Raw genomic sequence first — 27,639 nt, 5'->3', positions numbered from 1 at the left:
AAAATTTACTTTGTACCAAAACATATCTGAATGCTCCTTTAAAACTGGTTACAAAAAATTTATTTTCAGCCATCCCCACACCTGATTTTTTCGTGTCACTTTCTTTGCATAAGTTGATAATGAAATGTGTGACAAATTATAGTTGATCACACATTTGAAGTTCTACCTTTGTTTTACTGGCTGGCAGCAAAACCAGCAGAAATGTGACTTGGGGATGAAGCGGGGGTACATTCATGAATTTCAGAAGCATGGAGTAGAGGATTTAAGTTTTTGCAACTACCTATATAACACTCGGTCAGTGCTGACCTGGCCAAAGCAAATATGATAAGGAATTAGAAAAAAAGGAAACAAAACTGGGGCGCCTGGGTGGCTCAGTCGTTAAGCGTCTGCCTTTGACTTGGGTCATGATCCCAGAGTCCTGGGATCGAGCCCCGCATCACGCTCCCTGCTCCCCCACTCCCCTTGCTTGTGTTCTCTCTCTGGCTGTGTCTCTGTCAAATAAATAAATAAAATATTAAAAAAAAAAAAGAAGAGACAAAATTAAGAGTTCCCCATTCTCATATTTCCCCAAATACTTCTAGCTTTCTCTCTCCGAAGACAATGAGATATTTTTGTTGAAAATCTGTTACCTTCTTCTCATTAAAAAGAAAAAACGACCTTCCTTCTCAAGAGACCATTTCAGGATTTATGAGTTATCATCTCCCAACTCCATCATCCATGAATACTTTCCCTCCAGTGATGGCAATATTCCTTAATTCACCCTACTTTTATTAGAGCAGGAGTTCTTAACTGTGAGCGTACACATGGGTGTTGGGAAATCTATGAACTCTCTGAAACTCCAAATGTTTTTAAAATTGTGGGTGACTGAGCAATTATATGAACAAAATGTCCACAGTTGTCAATACATTCTTAGAGGGTACAATAATCCAAAATGATTAAAAGCATCTTTCTTGAGTTAAAAATGTGATCTGAATAGAAATATAGGGTACAGCTTCTTCATTAATTGAATAGGCATATAAAGATATTATATTACTTAACAAAAGGGACTTTAGAAATAAACCCCTTCATTTTGTAGAAGATAAAATTGAAATTTTGAGAGGTAAAGGGAGTGTTCAAGGTCACACTGCTAGTTAGAAGGCAGAAGCCAGAGAAAAACACCAGCCTCCATCTTCCAGGTCCATTCCCTCACATCCTGCTACCTACACAGGGCCAGACAGGATATCAGTAAGCATACTACAGGCAGTCAACAATCCCACCTCTGATAAATATATGACCTCAGAGTAAATCAAGTAATTCTGTAAATACTATGGCTCATAGGACACACATTTTCTTTTTTTACTAAATGTATCTAAAAATGCATTTTCTCTTAGATACATTTTAGAACTTGTTTCCTTTGCCAGTAGGCACAATCAACAACTTGTCAATCATCTGAAAGACATGAGTGCCTGATCCTACTGCAATCAATCAGAGAAGGGCATACACTTGACCTGGAAGGGACAAAGGATGTTTAGTAGGAGACAGAGGGCTTCAAGGAGGCACTTTAAACACATTTCTTTCTGAGTCAATTACTCTGAAAGCCCACAATGCGAAGTAAATTAGATGAGTGGATCTTTTAGTAACTGTTGAAGCTATTTAGAAATTTTAAGCAAAATCTCTTTTCAAAGTTTATTCTCTTATTTATTCATACTAAAGAAGAGCAAATAAAAAAGCCAAAGATGATGTTTAGTGAAAAGAATTTTTATAGTACATAATTAAGTGAGAAAACTGAAAAAGAATGCCCTACTTTGGTGTCAGGATGTGCAGAAATCCAAAATTTGTTTTTAATTTTTTTCAAAAAAATTGGAAAACTGAAAGTCTGTAAATAAGAATCCAAAAAACCCTTCACTCTCCTCCCCCACTGCACCCTTGACTTCTGAAATACAGTGCAACTTTCTACCATCTGTTATTTTAGAGAAGAAACAGTAATGAACATATGGGCTTTCTCTCTCAAGCAGCTGTAGTGTAGTAAAGTAATAATAATTGTCTTTCTGTAAGATAAATTTACATTAAAAACCTGGCCAGTTAAAAACAAATGGCTCAGCCTCAGAGCAATCCAGAATAAAATTAAGAAATTCAGAATTATCTATGACATAGTACAGAGATTTAGAAGATACCCTCTAAATCTTATGCTTTTATGTTTAAGGTTAAACAAACATAATTCATGATGCCCATATCAATTCACACAGAGTCCACAACTCATGTTTTCTCTTTCCCAGTCAAAATGCTAGGAGCCTCAAACAGGGGCTAGTTACACATATATAAAAATCAGTAACTAAGTTCTTGAAAGCTGATAATATGAATCCACCACCTCTGTGGGTTATTGAACTCCAATCCAAAAGCTTATTTATTTGTAAGAAAAATCACAATACATGTGGCACATAAACTTCTATTTCAACAATATATATATAAGTATCACCTACATATATCACTTATAATGAGTTTAAGTAAACTGAAAGGAATTCAGAGCAGATTCAGATCCACATATTATGAAAAATAGGAATTTTACCTACCTTTATCTGGGTGATTCAAAATCATGATTCTCCTATGAGCTGTTCTAATCTTGGCCTTGCCAGCAGATGGGCTGTAAAAAGAAATTAAAGTGCTTATAATAAATAGTGTCGAATGCAGATTATAAATTGACAGTTTATATGGGTTTCAAGGAATTAAAAACTAATGAGAATTTCACCATCTTGTGGATAAATATGAAATTACAGCTTGTCACTTAAGTCTACTAACCATCAAAATAAACTGTTGATTCAATGTTGCATGTATTTTTCTTCCTTTGTAATGCCAGTCTCTATTTTCAATCAATTTAAAAAATAAAACACAATAGGGGCACCTGGGTGGCACAGTCAGTTAAGCAACCCACTCTTGGTTTCACCTCAGGTTGTGATCTCAGGGTGGTGAGATTGAGCCCCAAGTTGGTCCCCAGGCTCATCGTGGAATCTGCTTGAGATTCTCTCTCCCTCTCCCTCTGGCCCTCCCGTTCATGCTCTCTCTCTAAAATAAATACATCTTTAAAAAATAAATAAATAAAACACAACATACAGGGTAGGAGAGTCATAGTCTATAGACTATACTGAGATTGAAAATATATGCCTCAAGTAATTTGGGGAGAAGGCAGTTTACATAATGTAACAGACAGGTATCTGGACTCCGGAGCTACCAGACTGCCAGATTTCATTTCCATTGCTAGTTAGGATGGGGTAAACTTGGTCAAAACTTTTAACCTCTCTGTACTTCAATTTCCTCATTGTAAAACAGGGCTAAGAACAACATATTCCTCATAGAGCGACTGTAGGGGTTAAATTAGTTAAAGCCAACAAAGTGCTAGAACAGTGCCTGGCATGTAGCAAGTGCTCCAAAACAGTTAGCTTTTATTATTATTATTATTATTATTAATTATTATTATGTTTCAACAGAGCATCTCAAAACTCTTCATAGCTCATAATTTATTTAACTTGTGAGAAACCTATGGGAAAAGCTGTAACAAAAATTGAGAAAGTTAAATAAACTTAAAATTATTTCAGTAAAAACTAATTTATCCAGTATTGGAAAAGTTTCTGACTAGCACATTTTCTAAGCAAGAAAACAAAATTAACAGTTAACAACAACAAAATTCTGGTATTGCTAATTAATAGCTATACTATCTTATCTAAGTTATTCAACTTTTCTGGGTCTCAAATCGGGATAATGGCAGCTGACTTAAAGTACAGAGTGGTTGTTGTAAAGCTCAAAGCAATTTAATTTGTATGGATGAACCACACTGTACTGGATAAAAGCAGGTACTTTTAGAGATATTCAAACATAGGTTCAACATCCTGATTCTACCATTCATTAGCTGAAAAACTCTGTCTTGCTCACTTAAACTCTCTGAGTGAAAATTCTAAGTAAAATGGACATACTAAACTACCTCCCACGGGGCGCCTGGGTGGCTCAGTCATTAAGTGTCTGCCTTTGGCTCAGGTCATGATCCCAGGGTCCTGGGATCGAGCCCCACATTGGGCTCCCTGCTCTACTGAAAGCCTGCTTCTCCCTCTCCCACTCCCCCTGCTTGTGTTCCCTCTCTCGCTGTCTCTCTCTCTCTGTCAAATAAATAAATAAAATTAAAAAAATAAATAAATAAAATAAACTACCTCCCAGGATTATTTTAAGAATAAATTAGATAATGCAAGTAAAAAGATCAGCATAACCTAGCACAGAGTGAGTGTTCAAAGTGTTCAGAAATAACTAGCCTTTAGTTATATAAGTAACCTAATTTAATGTTTCTTGAATGACTCAAAAGTATTAATCTGAGTATAAATTAAGTGCAAAGAAATTCTTAATATCCACAGAGATTTGTTCACCCTTGTCTTAAAAGAGTCCTAGAATGCTTTCCATTTAAGTTCTTCTGTCTGTTTTTAGCACTGCCTCCCTTGATATCAGCTGTGAACCCTTGATTCTGCCATTGTTCCAGTCTAGCTATTCCTTGACAGTTACTTATACTTCTAATCTTTTGAGGTTAAATAACAGATCACCAAGCATGTTAAAACACACTATCAATTGCTAAATATAAAATATTCTCCTACGAATAAAAAAATGTCTTGAGTCAAAGATAAAATCAAAAGAGAAAAAAACATCTTGAGACAAATGCAAATGAAAATGGAAATATAACAAATTTATGGGATGCAGCAAAAGCAGTTCTAAGATGGAAGTTTATAGTCAGTTTATAGTAATAAACGCCTATATTAAGAAAAAAGAAAGAGCTCAAATAAACAACTTTATTTATGCCTCAGGGAAGTAGAAAAAAGAAGGATAAACTAAAGCCAAAGTTAGTTGAAGGAAGGAAATAACAAAGATCCAGAGTAAAAATAAATGAAACAGAGATTAAAAAGACAATAAAAGGTTGTCTTTTATTGTCTTAATGAAACTAAGAGCTGTGTTTTTGAAAAGATAAACCATTAGCTAGACTCACAAGAAAAAAGCAGAGAGAACTCAAATAAAATCAGAAATGAAAGAGAAGACATTACAACTGAAGAAATACAAAGGATCATAAGAGACTATTATCAACTATTATACACCAACAAAATGGACAATGTAGAAGAGAGAAATCCTACAAACATATAAACTACCAAGACTGAATGAGGAAGAAATAGAAAATCTGAACAGACCAATTATTAACTATGGATTGAATCACTAATCAAAAACCTCCCAACAAAGAAAACCCCAGGACGAGACACCTTCACTGAAATCTACCAAACATCTAAAGAATACCAATTCTCCTCAAACTTTTCCAAAAAATAGAAGAGGAAAAGCTTTCCAAACTCATTTTATGAGGGAAGCATTATCCTGATACCACAAGCAGACAAGGACACTAGAAGAAAAGAAAATTACAGGCCAATATGCCAGATGAACATTGATGCCAGTCTTCAGCAAAATATTAGCAAACCAAATTCAACAAAACATTAAAAGGATCATACATCATGAACAAATAGGACTTATTCCAGGGATGAAAGGATGGTGCAATATCCACAAATCAATCAATGTGAAACACCATAAATGTGAAACAAAATAAAGGATAAAAATCATATGACATTTCCAAAGATGCAGAAAAACATTTGACAAAATTCAACACCCATTCATGACAAAAACTCTCAACAAAGTTAGTATAGAGGGAACATACCTCAACATGATAAAGGCCATATGACAAATGCATAGCAACTATCATACTCAATGGTGAAAAGCTCAGAGTTTTTTCTCTTAGATCAGATACAACACAAGGCTGTCTGCTCTCACCACTTTTATCCAACATAGTACTGGAAGTCATGGCCAGAGCAATTAGACAAGAAGAAGAAATGAAGGGCATCCAAATCGGAAACAAAGAAGTAAAACTGCAGATGACATGATATTACACAAAGAAAACCCTGAAACTGTTAGAACTAACCAACCAATTTGGTAAAGTTCTGGGTTACAAAATCAATATACAAAAATCTGTTGCCCCTCTATATACACTAATAACAAACTATCAGAAAGAGAAATTGCATCAAAAAGAATAAAATACCTAGAAATAAGATTAACCAAGGAGGTTAAAGACCTATACACTGAAAACTCTAAGACATTGGTGAAAGAAATTAAAAACACCAATAAATAGAAGGATATCCCACACTCATGGATTGGAAGAATTCATTTTGTTAAAATGTCCATACTATTCAAAGCAATCTACAGATACAATGAAATCCCTATCAAAATTCCTAAGGCATTTTTCACAAAAGTGGAACAATCCTAAAATTTGTATGGAACCACAATGACTCCAAATAGCCAAAGCAGTCTTGGGAAAGAACAAAGCTGGAGGCATCACAATTCCTAAATTCAAACTATATTACAAAACTATAATAATCAAAACAGTACAGTATTAGGTTAAAAACAGACACATACATCAATGGAACAGAATAGAGAACCCAGAAATAAATCCATATATATATGGTCAATTAACTTATGACAAAGGAACCAAAAACAGAAAACAAACGATAGTTTCCTCAATAAATGGTATTGGGAAATCTGGATAGCCACATGCAAAGGAATGAAACCGGACCCTTATCTTACACCACACATGAAAATCAACTCAAAATGGATTAAAGCCTTGAACTAAAGACCTGAAACCATAAAACTCCTAGAAGGAAATACAAGGGGTAAGCTCCTTGACATCAGTCTTTGCAGTAATTTTTTAAATTTGAAATCAAAAGCAAAGGGAACAAAACAAAATTAAACAAGTGGGACTACATCAAACTTTAAAAAGTTTCTACACAGTAAGGAAAACCATCAACAAGATGAAAAACGTCACCTATGGAATAGGGAGAAAATATTTACAAATCATATATCTAATAAGAGGTCTTTTCCAAAATAAAGAACTCATACAATTCGGGCACCTGGGTGGCTCAGTCGTTAAGCATCTGCCTTCAGCTCAGGTCATGATCCCAGGGTCCTGGGATCGAGTCCCGCGTCGGGCTCTCTGCTCTGCGGGAAGCCTGTTTCTCCCTCTCCCACTCCCCCTGCTTGTGTTCCTGCTCTCGCTATGTCTCTCTCTGTCAAAAAAAAAAAAAGGTTTTAAAAAAAAAAAAAAAAAAGAACTCATACAATTTAATAATATAGCATAGCTCATAGATAGGTAGATCTGATTTCAAAATGAGTGGAGGATCTGACTAGACCTTTTTCCAAAAACATAAAATGGCAAACAGGTATATAGGGTGATCAGCATCACTAATCATCAGGGAAATGCAAATCAAAACCACAATGAGACATCACCTCACAGCTTGTAGAATGACTGTCATCAAAAAGACAAGAAATAAACAAGTGTTAGAAAGATGCAAAGGGAACAGTTCGTGGAAATATAAACTGGTAGAGCTACTATGGAATACCATGTAGGTTCTGAAAAAATTAAAAAATAGAACTACCATATGATCTAGCAATTCCACTTCTGGATATATATCTGAAGGAAATAAAATCACTGTCTCAAAGAGATATCTGTACCCTCATGTTCACTGCAGCATTATTTACAATAGCCAAGACATGGAAACAACCTGTGTCCATCAACAGATGAACGGATCAAAAGATGTGATACACACACACACACACACACACACACACACACACACACACACACAAATAGCCAAGACATGGAAACAACCTGTGTCCATCAACAGATGAAAGGATCAAAAGATGTGATACATACACACACACACACACACACACACACACACACACACACACCCCAGAATACGTTTAGGTCATAAAAAAGAAGAAAATCTTGCTATTTGTTGACAACATGAATGGGCCTTAGCATTATGCTAAGTGAAATAAGTCAGAGAGAGAGAGAGAAAGACAAATACTGTATGATCACATTTACATGTGGAATCTGAAAAAGCCAAACTCACAGAAACAGAGAACAGATTGGTGGTTGCCAGAGGCAAGAGTAGGAGGTTGGGGGAAATAGGTGAAGGTAGTCAAAGGGTACAACTTACAGTTATAAGATAAGTAAGTCCTGGGGGTGAAATGTACAGCATGGTAACTACAGTTAACAATGCTGTGTTTTATATTTGGAAGTTGTTAAAAGAGTAGATCTTAAAAGTTCTCATCACAAGAAAAAATAAATCTGTAACTAAGTGAGGTGAAGGATGTTAATTAAAATTTCTGTGGTAGTCATTTTGCAATCTATACATATAGCAAATCAGTATGTTTTACATTCTACATATACAATGTTTTTTGTCAATTATATGTCAATAAAACTAAAGGAGAATTTTTAAAATAAAAAAATTAAAAATAAAAAAGTCTTTTAGTGTAAGGACTATTAGGGTATTCCTTTTCGCTGTTTTGTGAAAGTCCTCTGGGGGACCATTTCAAACTTACTTTTTGTTTTGTAGATACTTCCCAGATAGCCAATCAAGACACTGTCTGATTCTAAAGACTACTAAGTTTTGAAAAAGAAGTCATTAAACACTGCACCAGGGCTATGAACACTTTAACTGCCTATTAAGAAATGAAGAACACATTATTTTTTTTTTAAATTCCAGTATGTTTAGTTTCCTGTAGTAAGTCTACATTTCTCATTCTCTTTTGTGGTGCTCTGTAGCACTGCTTTCCTTTATTAGTTATGTTTCCTAGCTCTTCTGTAGATATTTGACATGTCTCCTTAGGTAGATACTAAAGAGCAGAAGCTATGATTTGTATCTTAAAATAGTATCTAGTATTAAATATGCAATAGGTGCTTAATGCATTTTATACAGCCCTCCAAAAGAAAATGGCTATAAAAAGGTAAACTCCTTCAAAGAATAATGGCTCTCTATTAGTAAATACTAACACTATAAGGGCTGTATTACAGAAAATTTTAAAGTAGAAAAAGAGGAGCTTTAAGAAACATTTCAGAAAGCAAATCAAATGTGGACCACTACATAATGAAGATATAAGTTCAGTAAAATCCAAATTTCCATTCTATGTGTTTTTGGGGGGAGTTTATATGGTAGGTTGCATCTTATTCTGGATATTAAACTTTAATTTAGCACACAGGACAAAATCTGAATATTATCCTTGATAATTACACCTGATAGATTGTCCTTGATAATCACTTATTATTGCCTATAAAAAAACAGTACACAAGGTTTTGTACATAAAAGTCCATAAAGCATTATGTACAATGAAATCTGCCAACCACCAAACTAGATAGATTGGAGGAAGTAAGAAATGCAAGGAGAGTTTCATGTATAAGTATGGCCATTCAAAACATTCTGCCTTTAAGATAATAAGTATCAGGGCACCTGGGTGGCTCAGTTGGTTAAGCGACTGCCTTCGGCTCAGGTTATGACCCTGGAGTGCCGGGATGGGAGTCCCGCATTAGGTTCCCTGCTCAGCAGGGAGTCTGCTTCTCCCTCTGACTCTCCCCCTTCTCATGCTCTCTCTCTCTCTCTCTCCCATTCTCTCTCTCTCTCAAATAAATAAACAAAATCTTAAAAAAAAAGGTAATAATTATCAGATTCTTAGTGGTGAACTTTGGGGATGAGGGAAGGCCTACAGAGTTTATTCCCTTTTACTTGTTGCTATATTAAGTCTCTAGGAACTTAATACATTTTAATAAATTTATTTGTTGTTCTAAAGATTAAACAAGATGGGAGAATTGTAGTTCTTAAACATAGTATAAAAATTAAATAAAGAGCAATGGATCTCCAGGACAAACAATTTCACCATGAAATTTAAAGTATAACTTTAAATATTAAATTTCCTAGATCAAAGCATACACACTGTGTTCCCTGGGATGTGTACCCCATTTGACTGGGACTGGGAAGTGGGGTGCATGGAATTGAGTGGTGTTCTCTAATCCTGTGGCAAATGGAGCAGTTTTGGTTTCATCGTTTTTATTATTGGTCTTTTGAATAACATTTAGCTTAACACAGTTCCACAGAAGTTTTCAGAAAGTATGAAAATCACACATGTGCATCATTTCAGAAAGTAAAATAATAGTTTTTCTGGGCAGCTCGGTAAAATATATTAGGCTTCATGAAATATGTAAGAATGTACAGAATCATCTAGTAGCACACAGAATATTTTTTAATAGATCAATACAGTCAGCTCCATTTTGCCTTTACCTACTTGTTATATAGTCTATATAGTTTAGATTCATTGATCATAGAGAATGGAGCCACGGCAATATATTCACCTCTTAAAGAATCTTTTCAAAATCTACACTACCTGATTGAAAGAAAGGGCTAGAGGAAAGCAAATAAGGCTTACCTTTCTATTTAATGTGTTAAGGGCAAATATCTAGTTTCTGCATTTGTGATACAGATAGGAAGAAAGAGGAGCCAACATTTATTTAGCACCTGTTATTTGGTAGGTACTTTTATAAAAAGGTATCCTCCTATCATTTTATATTATTTCAACAAGGCTAAATAGTATTAATTCTATTCAAAACTGAAGAAACTGAAGAGCAGAAGAGCTAAAAATAAGTTAACCGGGGGGCACCTGGGTGGCTTAGTTGGTTAAGCATCTGCCTTCAGCTCAGGTCATGATCCCAGGATCCTGGGATCGAGTCCCACATCGGGCTCCCTGCTCAGCAGGAGCCTGCTTCTCCTTCTCCCTCTGCCTGCCACTCCCTCTGCTTGTGCTCTCTCTGTCAAATAAATAAAATCTTTAAAAAAATAATAATAATTACTTGACCGGGCTTGTACAATGCGGTGCTTTAGTGATAGAACTGGGACAAGGATCAGTTTTGCTCAGCTGGTATTTGTTGAGTAGTTACTAAGTGCCATGTTTATATTAAGAATTATCTATGTATTAGTCTTCGCAACAATCCTAGGAGGCAATAGAAACTGACATTATGTTTATTTTACAAATGATGACACTGAGGTCACACAGCTAGTAAATGGTAAAACCGGTATTCATACTCAGACTCAGCTGTTATTAGAGAATATACTCTTAACCAGCAAATTATCCTTGTGAAATTTTCTACAGTTTCTAGTTCAACAGGATAAACATTTATAACCATAAATCTTAAGTTCTAATTATCTGTCTCAATAACAGGAGTGCCTTGGATGATGTTAAATGATATTCTCAAGAACCTTTGTATATTCATATTTTAAGACTATGAATGGGATGGTGTGGGGACCCAATAAAACTTCAAGAAAAATAACAATGCCATCCTGAATAAGATTAAAGCAAATAATAATCAGCAATATAGCCAACTTCCTAATTTGGTTCCTCTACCTAAAACCTATTCTCAGTGAGATATTTCATCTTTTATTTAATAAAGCACCAAGCTGAACTGAGCTGTTTCCCTTGCTTCTTCACCCCTTTGTTTTTCTTGCTAAGGCAAAAGAAGTAATTAGATGTTTTGGCCTTAAAAATCTGCTAATCTACAAGAGATTTAAAAGACTATATCAACATAGGGCTTTATGACCTATATTGCTTGTGTTGACTGATTCATCAGAAGATCTGTTGTAGATGACATACTATAACCAACCCCCACAAAAATTTGAGTGAGTTTTAAAGGAACATAAGGTAAACAAATGAATATATCGACTAGCAAATCTATAGCAGGGCACATCACTTAACACTAAAGTTAGGAAAATATCACAGAGCAATCACACAACAACATTAACTTTCTCCTAAGCTGTCCAAAGTCACACAATAGATACTAAGGTGAAACAATTATAATAAAATATGCTAGATCAAATTATGGAAATAGAAAATAATTGTGAAACAGATCCCATATTATAACAGAAAAATGATTAGACAGCAAATTATAAAACTAAATCCAGAAACAATTCAGCGTCACAATAAGGGATATTTTGATAATTGCTGTGAAACTAGTATTAAGAGTTCCTTGTTAAGAATAAAGACACATCACATCATGCCTGATATTTTTAGGGGGCGTAGGATATTCTCTTAGATGTGAAGTTTTAAAAGGTAAAAATTTTGTATTTTCTTCCTCTGCCTTCTATTCATAACTTAAAATATAAGGATAACTTTACTGTAACATTTTCTCCTTTTTCCAAAACGAGCTTGGCCACAAACAAAATAATACTTATTCAGCACACCTACCTTATACCCAAAATAAGACTAGCTTCTCGCCTACTCATTTTCTGTTCAAATCCTCCTTTATAGTAGGATGAAAAGCTCTGTACAGGAAAGAAAGAGCATGATATAATTAGTTCCATGTATGAGGTGGCATGACCTCAATCCCATCACAGCTGCAGTAAGAGCAATGCATTTTACTAGAAGTCAACTCGAAACTGTGAGGGGGGGAGCACTAAATAATGATCCTTTACAAGAAACCATGACCAAGATGAACTTAAAATTTCACCTTCAAATACATTAATTTTTCTATACTAAGATATAAAAGAATAAAAGAAATCAGTAGAAGCAAAAGGCTTGAACTTTTCCTAAACTCTGCAGTAATTTTCTCATTGGATAACCTTGATAAGTCATTAATGTTGATATGACACACATCTTTTTTACCTCCTGGACTGGCTGAGAGAGAAGAAAGAGGAGGAACTGACGAAGTGGGGAGGACATCAGGATAGAAGACAGGCAGGCCAAGAGAGACCAGAAAACAACTGCAAGGTCCCTGAAACATGGCTGGAAAGGCAGGAGCAAGGAAGAGAGCAGTGTTAGAGAGGCTATGGGGCCAGACTGGCCGGGGGGTGGGGAGAGGCCATAAGCGAAAGAAATAATTTAGGATTCAATTCTCAGAGCACTGGAGTAATGTCATTGACTTTCTTTTGAAAGGATTACTCTAAATGCTATGTGGAGACTAGAAAGAATGGTACAAGAAGGAAGCAGGAGACCCGTTAAGAGGACATAACAATAATCTAGGCAAGAGATGATGGTGGTATGGGCCAACGTGGTAATAGCAGAGCTAGTTTAAAAGTGATCAGATTCTAGATGTATTCTGCAAGCAACACTAACATTTTCTTGGTAGATTAAATAGAGGATATGAGAAAGAGAGGGATTAAAGATGATATAGTAAACACTACCATACACTGTGCAGCTTCCCCTTCACAAGTGAAGGACTTACACTTTGGGCGCTGGGGCTGTTGCTCGCAGATGGCAGTGAGCCGTCAGACTCTTCAGGAATTGCCTTGGCTGAAGAAAGTCAAGTTCAGGTCCCCTTCCCAGAGAAGTCTCTAATGACTGGTTGATATGGGGGTATAAACATTATAGTTCTCTAGAGCTCAGTCCTTAGACTTCATATCTATAATTCACTTATCAGGTGACATCATTTAGTCTCATGGCTCCTTGCCCCAACCTGGGACAACCACCATGAGCCAACTGGGCTTCAGAGCTTGGCATGGGGTTGGTTGAGGCCTTTGTTACGACTGTACTGCAGCCTAAATTGCCCCTTTGTCCTTCTTCCTTCTCTTCCCTCTGGAACTGTTGATCATAAGAGCACTCCCTAATGAACTACTGTTGTAGGACTTCTCTTCCTTTAGTGCCCACAGTTCATGGTCACGCCGCTTTGAAGAATGAAGAGGGAGACCAGACGAAGAGTGGTAGGCAGCAAGGCGAAGTTTATTGAGCGATAGTACAGAGCTCCCAGAGAGGGAGGGGGCCCAAGAGGGTTGCCGTTTTGACATTTAAATCTAGGGGTTCTTATGAGCTCTTTTGTGGAACTATCTTAAGGATCCTGAGTGTGGGCCGCCTGTGGATTGGCTGCTAAGGCATGCCAATCAGGGCTTTGATCACACATCCGCCTCCCTACTGGGTTATTATTCACATGCTGGTGGTCTTTTGGGTTAAATGGAGATATCCATATCTAAATGGAGAAGTCTGACTTCGAGGTAACATTTGGGAGTCATGAGTATATTTACAGTATGTAAAGCCATGCGACTGAATGAGATCACCTAAGGAGGAGTGAGAGAAAAGAAGTCCAAAGACTGAGCACTAGAGATTGCAAGTCTGAGGGGCAGAGAAATGGAGATGAATCAGTAAGCAGACAGGAGGCCCAGCAGTGAGGCAGAAGGAAAAGCAGATAGCAAAAGTAAGGAAGGGAAGAAAAACAGTTTCAAACACTTCTGATAGGTTAAGTCAGATGTGAGCTGAGACCTGACTGCTGGATTTATCAAAGAGGTCAAAATCTTCGACAAGAGCTGCAGGGAGGGGCACCTGGGTGGCTCAGTCATTAAGCGGCTGGCTGCCTTCAGCTCAGGTCATGATCCGAGAGTCCTGGGATCAAGCCCCCGCATCGGGCTCCCAGCGCGGTGGGAAGCCTGCTTCTCCCTCTCCCATTCCCCCTGCTTGTGTTCCCTCTCACGCTGTGTCTCTGCCAAATAAATAAATAAAATCTTTAACAAAAAAAGCTCTTTTTTAGAGCTGCAGGGAGCGGGAGCGAGAGTCTGATTAGAGTGGGTTTGAGAGAACAGGAGGGAAGGAATGGGAGACAGCAAGTACAGACAATGCTTTAGGAGTTCTTAACAGAGAAACAGGATGTATGAACTCAACTTTTAGAAGGAAAAAATACATCAATGATTGTACTGCTTGTAAGTTTTTAAAACATGAACCCCTATTTTTGTAAGGAAAAATAAGTAAGTGTATGTTTACATAAAACAACATCAGAAAGTATATACACTAAAATGTTATTTTTGGTTGGTGACATCATGAATAATTTTTTTTCTTTATGTTTATTTTTACTTTCTAAATTTTCAATGATGAACACAGGCTACCTGTACAATTTTTAAAAAAGAGAACTAAATAAAAGACCAAGGAAATTATTAGAACTTAAAAAATGAACCATATCTGGTTATTTATATAAGCTGTTGTCTTTGAACAGCTTGTTATAAATTTCTACGTGGCAATAATTCCCTGGCAATTAATTCATTTAACAAGCACTTCAGCACCTAGTACATGCCAGGAACATTTCAAATGAGACAGGTCAAGTTTTGTCCTTCATCACACAGATGCTAATCTATCAATGTACCAGTATTGTGAGGAATATGATAGACGATTTCAAGTTTCAAGTAATTAACAATCTGGAAAGAAAACTAAAAATAATACCCTTCTCCAAGGTCTGAGTGGAGGAAGAGAATCAAATTATTTAAGTACACATAGTAACCTGGACAAATTATACACATGCACACATGTACATGTACACACACACACACACACACACACGGAGGGGAATATATAAAGGACTAGGGGATTTAACAGAGGAATAACAGCTGGTTTTAAGTTTTCTCTCAGCAGACTAAAATTTTTACTAGATGCATACCTTTCTCCCTGACATTTCTTTAAGTATTTATTTACCTTAGGGAGCTCCAAAATTTCAACATAAGAAACATGATAAATTGATGTTTCATGAAGTGTCACTCCCACTAGTCACAAAGCTCATTAACCCTAAAGGCAGATATTGTATTGGAGCAATTGTTTACTTTTAGTTTTGCCCAGGTGTAAAAGGAGACCCAGAACTTAAAAGCTAGCATTTGGATGAGGCTCACATCCTGAAACACTGACCTGCTTATGAGTGAGTGAATCTGTGCATATCTATAAGGAACAACTATAGAACAACTACATCAAATAGAGTAGATGGTTAAACTTTTTTTTTTTTTGGTTATACTTTTCTAATGGAATTTCTAAGAACAGAAAGAGTATGATTCCACTACTTTTATGCTGCTATTTGAAATATACCCTGAACCTTACAAATTATTATTTTGTATTATTCTATTCATAAAGTATATATATAAACAACATACCTCAAAATCATTTTCCATCTAAAATTAGCATTAAGGGCTCCTGGGTGGCTCAGTCGGTTAAGCGTCTGCCTTCAGCTCAGGTCATGATCTCAGGGTCCTGGGATCAAGTCCCACATCAGACTCCCTGCTCCTCTGCCTCTACCCCTCCCCTGGCTCATGCTCTCTTGCTCTATCACTTGCTCTCTCTCTCTCTCTCCCTCTCAAATAAATAAATAAATAAAATCTTTAAAAAATAAATGAATAAAATAAAATAAAATTAGCTTTAAATGCTATAGTGCCATATATTACCAAAGGAAATATGAAATGAACCAAGTTAAAATCTTCATTAGAAAATTTACTCAACCAAGAGCTGGAAATACAAAAGCCCTCCAGACAACCAAAGAAGAACTATATCATTCCATAATCTTAAGAAATACATTTACCATAAACTATAAATTCCTATTATTTACAATAATCTATTTCATTTAGAGAGCCACAGAGGGATGATTTTATTTTGTGCTTTTCCATGAATTTCACTTAACCATAAGACAAAGGAAGTCCAATTTTTATTTTTTTATTTTTTAAAGATTTTATTTATTTGACAGAGAGACATACAGCAAGAGGGAACACAAGCAGGGGGAGTGGGAGAGGAAGAAGCAGGCTTCCTGCTGAGCAGGGAGCCTGACGCAGGGCTCAATCCCAGGACGCTGGGATCATGACCTGAGCCAAAGGCAGATGCTTAACGACTGAGCCACCCATGCGCCCCAGAAGTCCAATTTTTAAAAATTATATTCAAATAAAAGGACATTTTCATAAACAGAAAAATAAAACCTTAAAAGAAGATGAACGACTTGGGTTTTTTCCCCCCAGGAAAAAAATTAGGGGCAGTTAAACATTAGCTGAGTTAATAACATGTTAATATACTAAAAATCAAGCAAAAAAGTACTGGTTCAAAACAGAAGATTGCATAAAAAAAGGTCTTTTGCTTTCTAAAGTGCCTTTGAAATGAGAAGAGAGATGTTTTTAAAAGGAAAAGTCCATTATAGGCCTAGAAAACAAGAGATGATACAAATAACTTTAAAGAAATTCTGAAAGCTTGAAAACAGATAAGACTGCACATACAGAAAAATAACTGCAGCCTCAAACACCAGAGGAAAGAAGAAAACCCTTCTCAGGAAATTAAGAAGAAAACCCTACCTTTCGAGTCAACAAATACAGTAAAAACATCAGGATAATTAATTAAACCAGAACAGCAGAGATGACCATTTCTAACTCCAGTAATACAGAGCATAAGGTGCCTACTGCCTGTCATTTTGCCCTCAGGCTAAGAAAGACAACTGCATGCCTGGGATGTATCTCATTGTTGGGGGTAGGTCCCAAGAGAAGCCAAGGAGAGTACCAGCAGATCACATTTCAGAACCCAGAAGGTCAGGGAGGGACACAGTTATGCCAAGGAATAAAATATACATGGTACTCAATCTCTCCTCAAGCTCTCTCTGGAGGTCCCAAGCCTGCCTCTGGACTCCTTGCTTTGGAAGACATGCTGTTGACATAACCCATCTATGTATTCACAGCCCATTATCAACCCTCTCATTCAATTAAATTATTGAAGTGAGTCTACCAAACTGCTGAGGAAGTCCACTTATATTAATCAACTTAGTTCCCACAAACATAAACCAATAACCAAGGATTATCAGACATTTGAACAAATCCAGTATCATGGGGGAAAAGCAGAACAAAGATGAACAAATAACAACTGGCTTTTGGAAGAAGGAGATAAATCAGGAAACAGAAGAGGATTTGACAAAATTTGAATTAGTATCTTATAACCATAAAGGGTAAGTTGCTATGAAAAAGAAGAAAATTTTCAGATATTAAAATATTACTGATGTAAAAAATTTAGCAGATGGACTAAATAACAGAATGGCCACTGCTAAAAACCAACCTGGTGATCTGGAAAATAAGCTGTGGAAATACTGTGGAATGTAAAACAAAAAGATAAGAAGATGGAAAATAAGAAAGAAAATGTTTAGAGACATAAGGGATACACTTAGAGGTCCAATGTGTCTCTAATTAAGAGTTCCAGGAACAGAGAAGAGAGACCGTGGAAGGAAAAAATAATTAAAGAACAGTATAAGAGAATCTTCTAAGACAAAAGATAGACAATTTTCACTTAAGTCTCACTAAGAATACCTGTGAAATTTCAGAACATCAATAATAAAGAGAAAACCCCCAAAACTTCCAGAGTTAAAAAACAAACAAAAATCACCAAAAAACTAAAGTTTGTGTTTTAGACACAAACAACAAAAGAAAACCAAAACAGGCTGCTTACAAAGGAGTAAATATAAGAACATCAGAAATTCTGGCTGAGAGTCTGAGTGTACCAGAAAATGTGGCTATGAATATGCAAGAAACCATGTATGTGGGCATTGAGGTTCATTCAGTCTGAGCAGAGATTTTTTTTTTTTTTTTTAAGTAATCTCTATCCCCATGGTGGGGCTTGAACTCATGACGCCAAGATCAAGAGCTGCAGCAGACTCCACTGACTGAGCCAGCCAGGAGCCCCCTGAGCAGAGATTTCTGTACTCCTCTCATACTGGCTCCACCACATTCCAAAGAGCCAGCAGCTAACTGATGATTAACAGTGAGAGCAAAAGAAACAAACTGCTGGCAGAGAAGAACTTAAGACATTTACCATCCATGCATTCCATATGAAAAAATTACTCCAGGCAGTATTCCAGAAAAATGGAGGGAAAAAAGGTATGAAAAAACAAAGATGAGATTTAAGAACAAGATGATGTTAAAGCACAGAGAAAGCAAACTTGAAGAAAAAATTTAAAAAGAACCCACAGGAACTTGAACCTTGCAGGCCTTCTTTTGAGTCACAGAGATTTAGTGGCACATGATTACAATTCCCATTTTTTAGCAACTCTATTTAGTTTCATAATGAATCATATTTACAACATCAAAATACTGTAAATGCCGTTATTTTGTGAAGTTTGACACTTTGAAATCATTAGTTTGCCAAGAGAAAGTATGTATATATTTATTTCTCAGTTTCCCTAGAATTATTAATATTTAAAGAATTTTTTAAGACATTCTAATCTTCAGAGAGGTATAATTATGATGACAATGATGATAATAAAGATGTTCTAAGAAATATTTTCACTGCAAATTGCAGTAGTACTTCGTGGGGGAAAAAAGGGCCAGATTTATATAAAAGTGTACCTTACCTCAGGCCCACAAAGGAGAAGGAAAGAAGGATACATCATTTCTCTCCTTAAGAAATGCAGGTGCCAAGTTCAGTATACCCGTGACAATCTCTTAAATTATTCTACCTTATCCGTGAGCCTCCACAGAGCAGTGAAAATGTTCTCATTTTCTTGCTCTCTCTTCCTTTACAATGTTAAATAACGTAGTTCTACAAAACTTGTCTTTTGTTTACAATATAAATATATCTACCAAAGATCACCTTAACAGAAGAGAAATAATTTCTGAAATTTGCTCCATTCGTTATTTATAAACATATGGAAAGACATAAATAACAATCCATTAAAGAACTACATCACTATTTCCATTCCTATATTTCAAGCCACTATTATCTGTTACCTGCACTATCTCAATACCCTCTTAACTGGATTGATAGCTTTTACTCTGGCTCATTCCCGTCGACACTCCATGCAGTGAGCAGAGTGATGATCTAAAATGTAAATCACATTGCCCCCATGCTCAAAAACCTTCCGAAAGCTTTCCATTATACTGGAAGTAAAATTTGCAGTGTATTGGGCTTGAAATGATCTAGGCCCTACTTTACCACTATTCTCTGTGCATACTCCTCTGGAGTTAAATTCTCACTGCAAAGCTCATTTCCACCTCAGGACCTTTGCAGTGTTCTCACTGCCTGGAAAGCTCTTTCTTCAGAGATTTACCTGGCCTTCTCCCTCATCTCAGAGAGGCCTTTCCTGACCCATCTAATATAAATTCCTCACTGCTTTTATTCTTTAACCTCTTACACTGATTTAGTTTTCTTGAAAGCAGCCAACACTTCTACATATTATGTATTTTACTTATTTACTTGTTAATTGCCTGTGTCCACTAAAATGTACGCTCCTAAGGGCAATGTCTTTTTATGGTTCCCTGACCACAGCCCACTCCCCACAATAGTGTCTGGCATGTAGTAGGAGTTTAATGAATACTTACTGAGTGAATGCTAAATACCTATTCATACTGCAGCCAAATAAAATATAAGTAGGAAAACAGAAGGAAAAAATAACCCTCCAAAAAAATGTTCCCTCTAATCACAGACATACATTTATAGGTCTGCAATATCACCTGAGTTTAATTATTTGTCAGTATGTCCTCCTTTGAAAGTGTGGTCATTGTTCATGACTAACTAAGCCTCACAAGCCTGTAATGCCTTTGCTAAAACAAGCCATTCATTCTCAAACTGCTGCAAGCCAAGCTGATCTATCCCATATCTGTTTCTATTTCCCAGAAGTCAATGTTTATGCTGTAATGCTTCAGTGAGTTTTCTCTGCATTGTGTCCAGTGGTTACAAACCAGTTCACTACACTGTAGTCTTTTAGATACCTACTATCATTCATTCTTCACTTATATTCAGCTCAGGAGAGTAACTACAATGCCTGTAGATGAATGTATAAGCCCTACAGATTTCAGGATTGGAATCTTATCATTTTATGTTTGAGATGACCAGGTGGTGGTACAAGGGGACCAGTTTCAAATTTTAGGATGAAATAAATTCTTGGGTAAGCTCCATCAGGGCAGGGACCATGTCTGTTTTGTTCATCAACTATACCCAGCTTCTACCACAGGGATTACTACAGAAAATCACTGCAAGAATAAATAATATTAACTAAACAAAAAAGATAAATTACCTCAAAGTTGGTGTGATACTACTAAAAAGGATATAGTAATTAGGGGGCACCTGGGTGGCTCAGTCGTTAAGTGTCTGCCTTCGGCTCAGGTCATGATCCTGGAGTCCCAGGATCGAGTCCCGCATCAGGCTCCCTGCTAAGCAGGGAGCCTGCTTCTCCCTCTGACCCTCCTCCCTCTCATCCTCTCTCTTTCTCTCTCACTCTCTCTCTCTCAAATAAATAAATTAAAAATCTTAAAAAAGAATATAGTAATTAGATGTCAAAAGCAGGAATGAGGTTAGAAATAAAAATAATGTGGCCAAGAAACTAAAACAAATCAATAAATTAAACAAACCATCCAAGGATATAATCAAGAAAGTAAACTATAAATGTTGGAAAATCCAAGACATTTTCTGAATTACTATCAAATACGGCATATAAACAAAAGTCAAAATGAGCCTTCTTACTAAAGCCATCTTTAACTCACAGGAGTGGAAATCTTCTTTGCCGTTTCTGTGATTACTTGTTCTAGAGGCTTCCAGATTTGAAATGCATAGCGACCTAAATAATAACAGGAATAAAAGCAAATATATTTTCTATAATCAAATACAATACCCACAAGGTACTAACCACAATATTTACTGATAGCTGCTTCTATATACGTTATTTCAAAAACCATTTCAAAATTTACCAGAAAGTCCTATTTTTTCAAATTTCTAATTTATTAAAGAGGAAGCATTTCATTTTAACATCATTAAAAGAGTTACTAAATTTATCAAGTTCTAATTCATGATTATAAAATTAGAAAATGTCAATGTTTATGTTTCTTACATTTATACAATATGCTAGGTAACAAAAAAATAATATCCTAGTACTCCTTCCACCACAAACTATAGATAAAGTTCTCTCACATATGTATATTCACATATCTGGTTATTTGTACTGGTTTTCTCAGTGATAATCACTTTGAAATATATGGAAAACAAAAACTACTTATGATCTGTACAACATAGGAATAATTTTAATGGAGTTACCTCTAAAGTAAAAAAGCAGTTATGTAAGAAATATTCACCAAAGATGTTTACTGTCAATTTCTCACTGAGGATGACTATTCTTCTAAAAACATATTTTATTTTGGTGTTTTCTTTTCTTAGGTATCCTACTAATTAAAACTCCTCTGAGTCTTCAATAGCAAAACAGGTTCCAAATTGTTTTGAGGGTATGGAACAAGAATAAAATATTATCTGGTCAATTTACCTTTTGTACCCTAATCAGCATATGTATCTACCAACTGTAGTGTCTTTCTTCCCGAAAAGTCTTGCTAGAAAACCCATTATGACACTCTGGACTTTATTCAATTTCCAGCCATAACCTTCTTCGCAAATGAAGATTTCCACTGGGGAAGTTCAATTACAAACATCTTTTAGAAAAAGTTACTATCTAAACATACTATTATTCCTGTGCAAACAACATGTGAAAGTGAAAAATAGGATGCTAGAAATGGAAAATGGGAAGTAGTCAATCCAAGTAGAAGATAAAAAATTCTTGAGATCAAGAACATTAAATAAAGGTAAATTAAATAAATTAAATAAGTGAAAGCCTAATTCATCCAAATCTCTTACCCTAGAGATGTCAACGTCCATTTGATTCTACAATGGTACAAAGTATAGCTTTTAAATTACCGCAAAATTCCTTTAAAAGCACATATAATCAGGCAGTCTCAATGAAAACAGCAAGCAAAGCCTTCAACAAGTGACATCTGGAGGTTTACTTGAATCATAAACCAGAAGACCTAGTTCCAACAAGTGTAAGTATACTTTCTCCTAAATTCTATTGTTCAGTTATATTTGGCTCTGGAAGAGATGTTCCTGCTATTTAATACTCTAGTTAGTAATAAGAACTTGGTGGGGCGCCTGGGTGGCTCAGTTGTTAAGCATCTGCCTTCGGCTCAGGTCATGGTCCCAGGGTCCTGAGATCGAGCCCCACATCCAGCCCCAGCCCCACATTGGGCTCCCTGCTCAGCGGGAAGCCTGCTTCTCCCTTTCCCACTCCTCCGGCTTGTGTGCTCTCTCTCTCTCACTGTCTGTCAAATAAATAAATAAAATCTTAAAAAAAAAAAGATAAGAACTTGGCAACAGCATAGTATATACACAACATGTACGCCAATTCTTCTCATTTGAGAAAGAAGAACCTGGCAAAAAACTACAGCATCTTTCTTTAATTTCAAATAAAAATCTTACGTTTGAATTTTAAAATAACTATGCCAATTATAGTTAATACTGTAACAGTTAACACTAAAATTGTTCCATGTTTATGGGCCAGTTTGTCAGAATTCCTTTGTGGACGTGATAGTCTTTTCATGAAACCTCAGTACAGTTATAATATCAAGATACAAGACCCTGATGGCACAAAGACCAAGAGAATCTGAACCACTGATCTTCTTGATTTTAAAGTGTTTATTGTTAAGGTGCTTTAAAAGAGAGTCGTGTGAAATTAAGTACCATACTTATAAAACAAAACAAAAAATTTTTATGTCTCATTTTTTTACTGGATTTTACTAACTCCATATAACCACAATGGAATGTAACTTCACTTAAAAGAGAAGATCCAAGAAACAAAATCAAACCCATGGAACTTGAGATACAAATGCTAAAACAAAAAATGTAAAGCTTTATCAACAAGGAGATGCTCTCAGATTAACATATGATTAGGAAATAGCTAGGTAATTTAAAACTATAAGTTAATGACTGGAAGAGAGCAATTTTGCTTTAAATTTTTATAACTATTCTTTGGTGATTTGGGCAGTAAAAGAAATTCTCCTGAGTTTATCAAAAAAATTACACCAATGTGTTAAAAATGAAGTAACTAATACATTGCAGGGAACAACTATGCTCATCAGAAAAAGCTACAGCTCAGGAAATGTGTAATCTAACCCTGCAAGAAAAAACATCCAACATGGTAGAATAAAGGAACCCCATATCACTTACATTGCTTCATATTAAAGAATTTTTTTAAAGTATACTATATAGCTCAAACTAAAAAAATGCCAGGAAGGTCAACTATTATTGGGGCTAGTTTTCCTAGCTTCATTCATTGTTTTTTGTTTTTTGCTTTTTTTTTTTTTAAGATTTTTATTTATTTATTTGACAGAGAGAGACACAACGAGAGAGGGAACACAGCTGGGGGAGTGGGAGAGGGAGAAGCAGGCTTCCCGCCGAGCAGGGAGCCCTATGTGGGGCTCGATCCCAGGACCCTGGGACCATGACCTGAGCCGAAGGCAGACGCTTAACAATTGAGCCACCCAGGTGCCCCAGTAGCTTCATACATTGTTAATTTTCTTCACTACACAGTTCATCTAGTTTTTGCTACATTGACAAATGTTCAGTGACTATAAATGGGAGGAAAAAAATGAAAATGTATGTCTTAAAACCCAAACCTCAGAATACGGAGGGTCTCCTCATGAATCACTATAGAAACTATTTGAAAATATTTCTTCTGCAACATTTATCCTTTATTTATCTTACCTGCAAATGCAAGAGCTGCAACACCCAGTCCTACAGCTATCAAACTTCTTGCCTATGAAGGAAAAAATGATTATCACTTACACAGTCTTACACACTAGCTTTTTTAAAGTAAGCCATTTTAAATAATGAAAATAATTACGTTAAATACATTTCCCTCAAGCTCTGCTGTGAAGGATAGAATTTTTTTTTAATCTGCAGTGTCTATGGGATTCTACCTATTGCATACTATATCAGCTAATTTTCAGTAAACCAAAATTATTCTAGGTATCATTTAATTTCCATATATTTGAATTCATTCTACCCAAGAGCTTGTATGTTACCTATTACTAAAATTTTTTGAGATTTTATTTATTTTTTGGGGGGGGGTGCGGGAACAGAGGGAGAGTGACAAGTAGACTCCACACTGAGTGCGGAACCCAACATGGGACCTGATCCCACGACCCCAAGATCATGACCTGAGCAGAAACCAAGAGTAGGATGCTCAACTGACTGAGCCACCCAGGCGCCCCTGTAAATTATTCTTAATAGTGGGTTAAATATACTATCTTCTACAAAGATAAAAAGCACATATTCCCTTTATATTTACAATGCTCAATGGCATTTGCTATATTTAAAATTTTGATAAAACATTAGATCTATGTTTAGTAAAGAAGTCAAACTGCCAAAAATTAGTAAAAATTATGAATAATTTAAAAGTTAATTTACTTCTACCTCTCTAGACCAATGTAAAAATTTTTTAAGTAAGAGCCAAGAATTCAGAATCTAAAATTATGAGCTCATTATGATAAAAATCTATTTTAAATTGGTTATATACTCCATATTATTCTATGCTTTTCTCCTTTACCATTTCAGAAAAATATTTAAATCATAACAGAAAAGGTTTATGTAGCAGAGATCAATGGTTTCCCCCCAACATCTATTCTCCCTTTCTTCTCTAGGATCAAGAGTTCCTATTTTTAACCAGACATATTTCCAAGCCTCCCTTAGACTATGGCTATGTTAACTAAGTGTTGGCTTTTAAGATAATAAGCAGGGTGGTGGTATGTGCAACTTCTGAGAAGTCCTTCAGGGATGAAGGAAATGTCCTTCTCCTTTTCCATTCCTGCTTGCTGGAAATGTAGACATTCTACCTAGAACAGCCATTTTGGATAAAGAAGGAAAAACAATGGGGTGAAAGGAGACTGTGTCCTTAATGACCATGGAGCTGCCATAGCACCCCTGGACTGCCTTTATTTATATGAGATAAAAATAGAATTCTATCTTCATAAGCCACTATAATTTCCAGGCACTTGTAACCAAATCAAATTTTGATGGATACAGAAATTAAGAAGAGACATCACAGAAATGTTTTTGTCTGATTAGTGGTGAGAGAGGTAAATCCACTAGACTCAGGAAAGACCATTAAAAAAAAAATCTAGAATAATCTCAGTAGGAAACAGAATGGATTCATTTCACATTGGTGCAGAAGTAGTTAGATGGAGGCTGAGACTAGAGGGATGATAGAACCAAAAAGCCCTACAGACATCAGTCTACAAGTTCTGTAAAAGAATACAAGTCTTAGGAAATCAAAGCCCCAAATCTTCAAGGGAAGACTCTATCATGAGAAAAACCAGGAAACAAAGAGCACCTGTATGAGGTGCTTTAACTTTAATATACAGTTAGCTTTCTCTTAGAAATCTAGAGCTGTTCATGGACAAGATGAAGTTTATCTATAGTTCTCAGTTCTAGTTCTAAGATATACCTTTTCACCAGGCAGTAACACTGGTGCACTTTAGGAAAGAAGATTCTTTCCCTGGCAGAGGAGAGGAAGCCTAGAGCTACCTATCCAGAGAGGCAAAACAGTTTCCCAAGTTCCTTTCAGGTCGTCTAGACAGGTTGTCCTGAACAGAAGGGAAGTGAGTACTGATTTAAAATAAGATATTCTGTTGAAGTATTTTTTTTGCCATTTTCTAGAGCTTCCCTGAGGCTATGTAGTTTGAAATTTCCAGTCTTATCTTCCACTGGTTCACTTTAATGAACCTCAGTCCAAACAAACTACTCAACTGTTTCATGTGTGCATTTATTTCCCTTCCTTATAACCTTGTTTATTCTTCCATCTGACTAGAAATATTTGCCTTTGCCTACCCAGATAGTTGTTCTTAACTCTTCAGCCTAAATCTGCCACAGAACGGGAGAAGTCATTAGCAACACGTAACAGACAATGAGCACATATCCAAAGACACATATAGAAGTCCCTCACATCAACAATAAGAAGAGGGACAATTCAATAGAAAAATGGGCAATGGGGTGCCTGGGTGGCTCAGTCATCAAGCGTCTGCCTTCGGCTCGGGTCATGATCCCAGGGTCCTGGGATCCAGCCCCACATTGGGCTCCCTGCTCAGCAGGAAGCCTGCTTCTCCCTCTCTCACTCCCCCTGCTTGTATTCCCTCTCTCTCTCTCTCTCTCTAATAAATAAATAAAATCTTTAAAAAAGAAAGAAAGAAAGAAAAATGGGCAAAAGGTCACGGGCTTCATAGAAAAAAATCTAAATGGTTAAAACACATAACAAGTACTCAACGAAAAGAGTAACTAGGGGATACTAACAACAACAACAAAATGGTGCAGAAATATTAATACCAGCATATAAAGATCACTAGCCTTTGTGGAACTTGTTCTGTCCATTGAGGCATCCCAAGCACCAAGCAATCGTATCTGTACTTCCTAGGGTTATTGTGAGGATAAAATATAATAATGTATATAAAAGACTCAATATAGTGGCTTGGCACATAGTGAACAGTCAGTAAATGTGAACTGCTTTTAATATTATCAATAAAAATAACTAGCCATTATTGAATATAAGGTATGACAGAAGTATGAACGGTGTTCTGTAAACCCTGAAATTTGTCTAAAGGAAGATTCATAGAAGTAATTTTTGAGGTAGGCCCTAGAAAATGAATTGGTCTTCTCTAGATTAAATAATCCAAATTTTCACATTTCGAAAAATGCATATTTAAAAAATATAAAGTCTTGAAAAATTGAGTTAGTCTATATAAAATTTCACATTTTTATAGAGTAATAATTATTGTCATTTTACTACTTCAACTACTCAAAAGACAAATAGCTGCCTCTACAATTCCAAAGAGATTTTAATTTAAAGGTATTTATATCAGAAACATTAAAGCATTAGGCATTTGATCATTTTTCACTTTAATACATAAACCTAAACTATGTTTAACAATAAAAATTCAATTTAATTCAACAAATAAGTATTAAGCACTCTGCTGATTATTCTCCATTTGTCCCTCCAGATTCATTCTTCACCTTTAGGACTTGCTCTGTGCTTCTGCCTTCCCTTATCTCTAAACACCACATTATCCAAGTCCTCACTTGCCCTTTAGTTTCTGGGCGGATTTTGCCAAGGAGAGGAAGTGTCAAAAAGAACACCAAGCATAGGTTACCAATCACAGGTGAGGACTCCAGACACATCTGCCTGTTGCATCTTCGTATCAAAGTTGCGAAGGAAAACACTGT

At 36.0% G+C, this 27,639-nt stretch overlaps 2 protein-coding genes across 3 annotated transcripts in view; one reads left to right on the top strand and one right to left on the bottom strand.

The window, feature by feature from the left end:
- The window catches only part of EPSTI1 (epithelial stromal interaction 1), a 289,769-nt gene that overhangs the window by 124,203 nt on the left and 137,927 nt on the right, over nucleotides 1-27,639 (top strand). The window lies entirely within an intron of this gene.
- The window catches only part of DNAJC15 (DnaJ heat shock protein family (Hsp40) member C15), an 85,727-nt gene that overhangs the window by 34,086 nt on the left and 24,002 nt on the right, over nucleotides 1-27,639 (bottom strand). The window contains exons 2-5 of one of the 2 annotated variants that reach the window (XM_025875266.2): nucleotides 24,130-24,181; nucleotides 21,093-21,166; nucleotides 12,106-12,182; nucleotides 2,550-2,620 (exon numbers count right to left, since the gene is read on the bottom strand). In XM_025875266.2, coding sequence (XP_025731051.1) covers nucleotides 2,550-2,620; nucleotides 12,106-12,182; nucleotides 21,093-21,166; nucleotides 24,130-24,181 — 274 coding nt within the window. Of the gene's footprint in view, nucleotides 1-2,549; nucleotides 2,621-6,955; nucleotides 7,101-12,105; nucleotides 12,183-21,092; nucleotides 21,167-24,129; nucleotides 24,182-27,639 lie in introns of those variants that run through there. The other variant, XM_073894502.1, reaches the window with a different exon arrangement.

This window comes from Callorhinus ursinus, unplaced genomic scaffold, assembly GCF_003265705.2.
Source record: "Callorhinus ursinus isolate GAN/ISIS: 27379988/994484 unplaced genomic scaffold, GSC_fseal_2.0 scaffold7, whole genome shotgun sequence".
NCBI classification, from domain to species: domain Eukaryota; kingdom Metazoa; phylum Chordata; class Mammalia; order Carnivora; family Otariidae; genus Callorhinus; species Callorhinus ursinus.
This window is presented reverse-complemented; position numbering and strand designations above follow the sequence as displayed.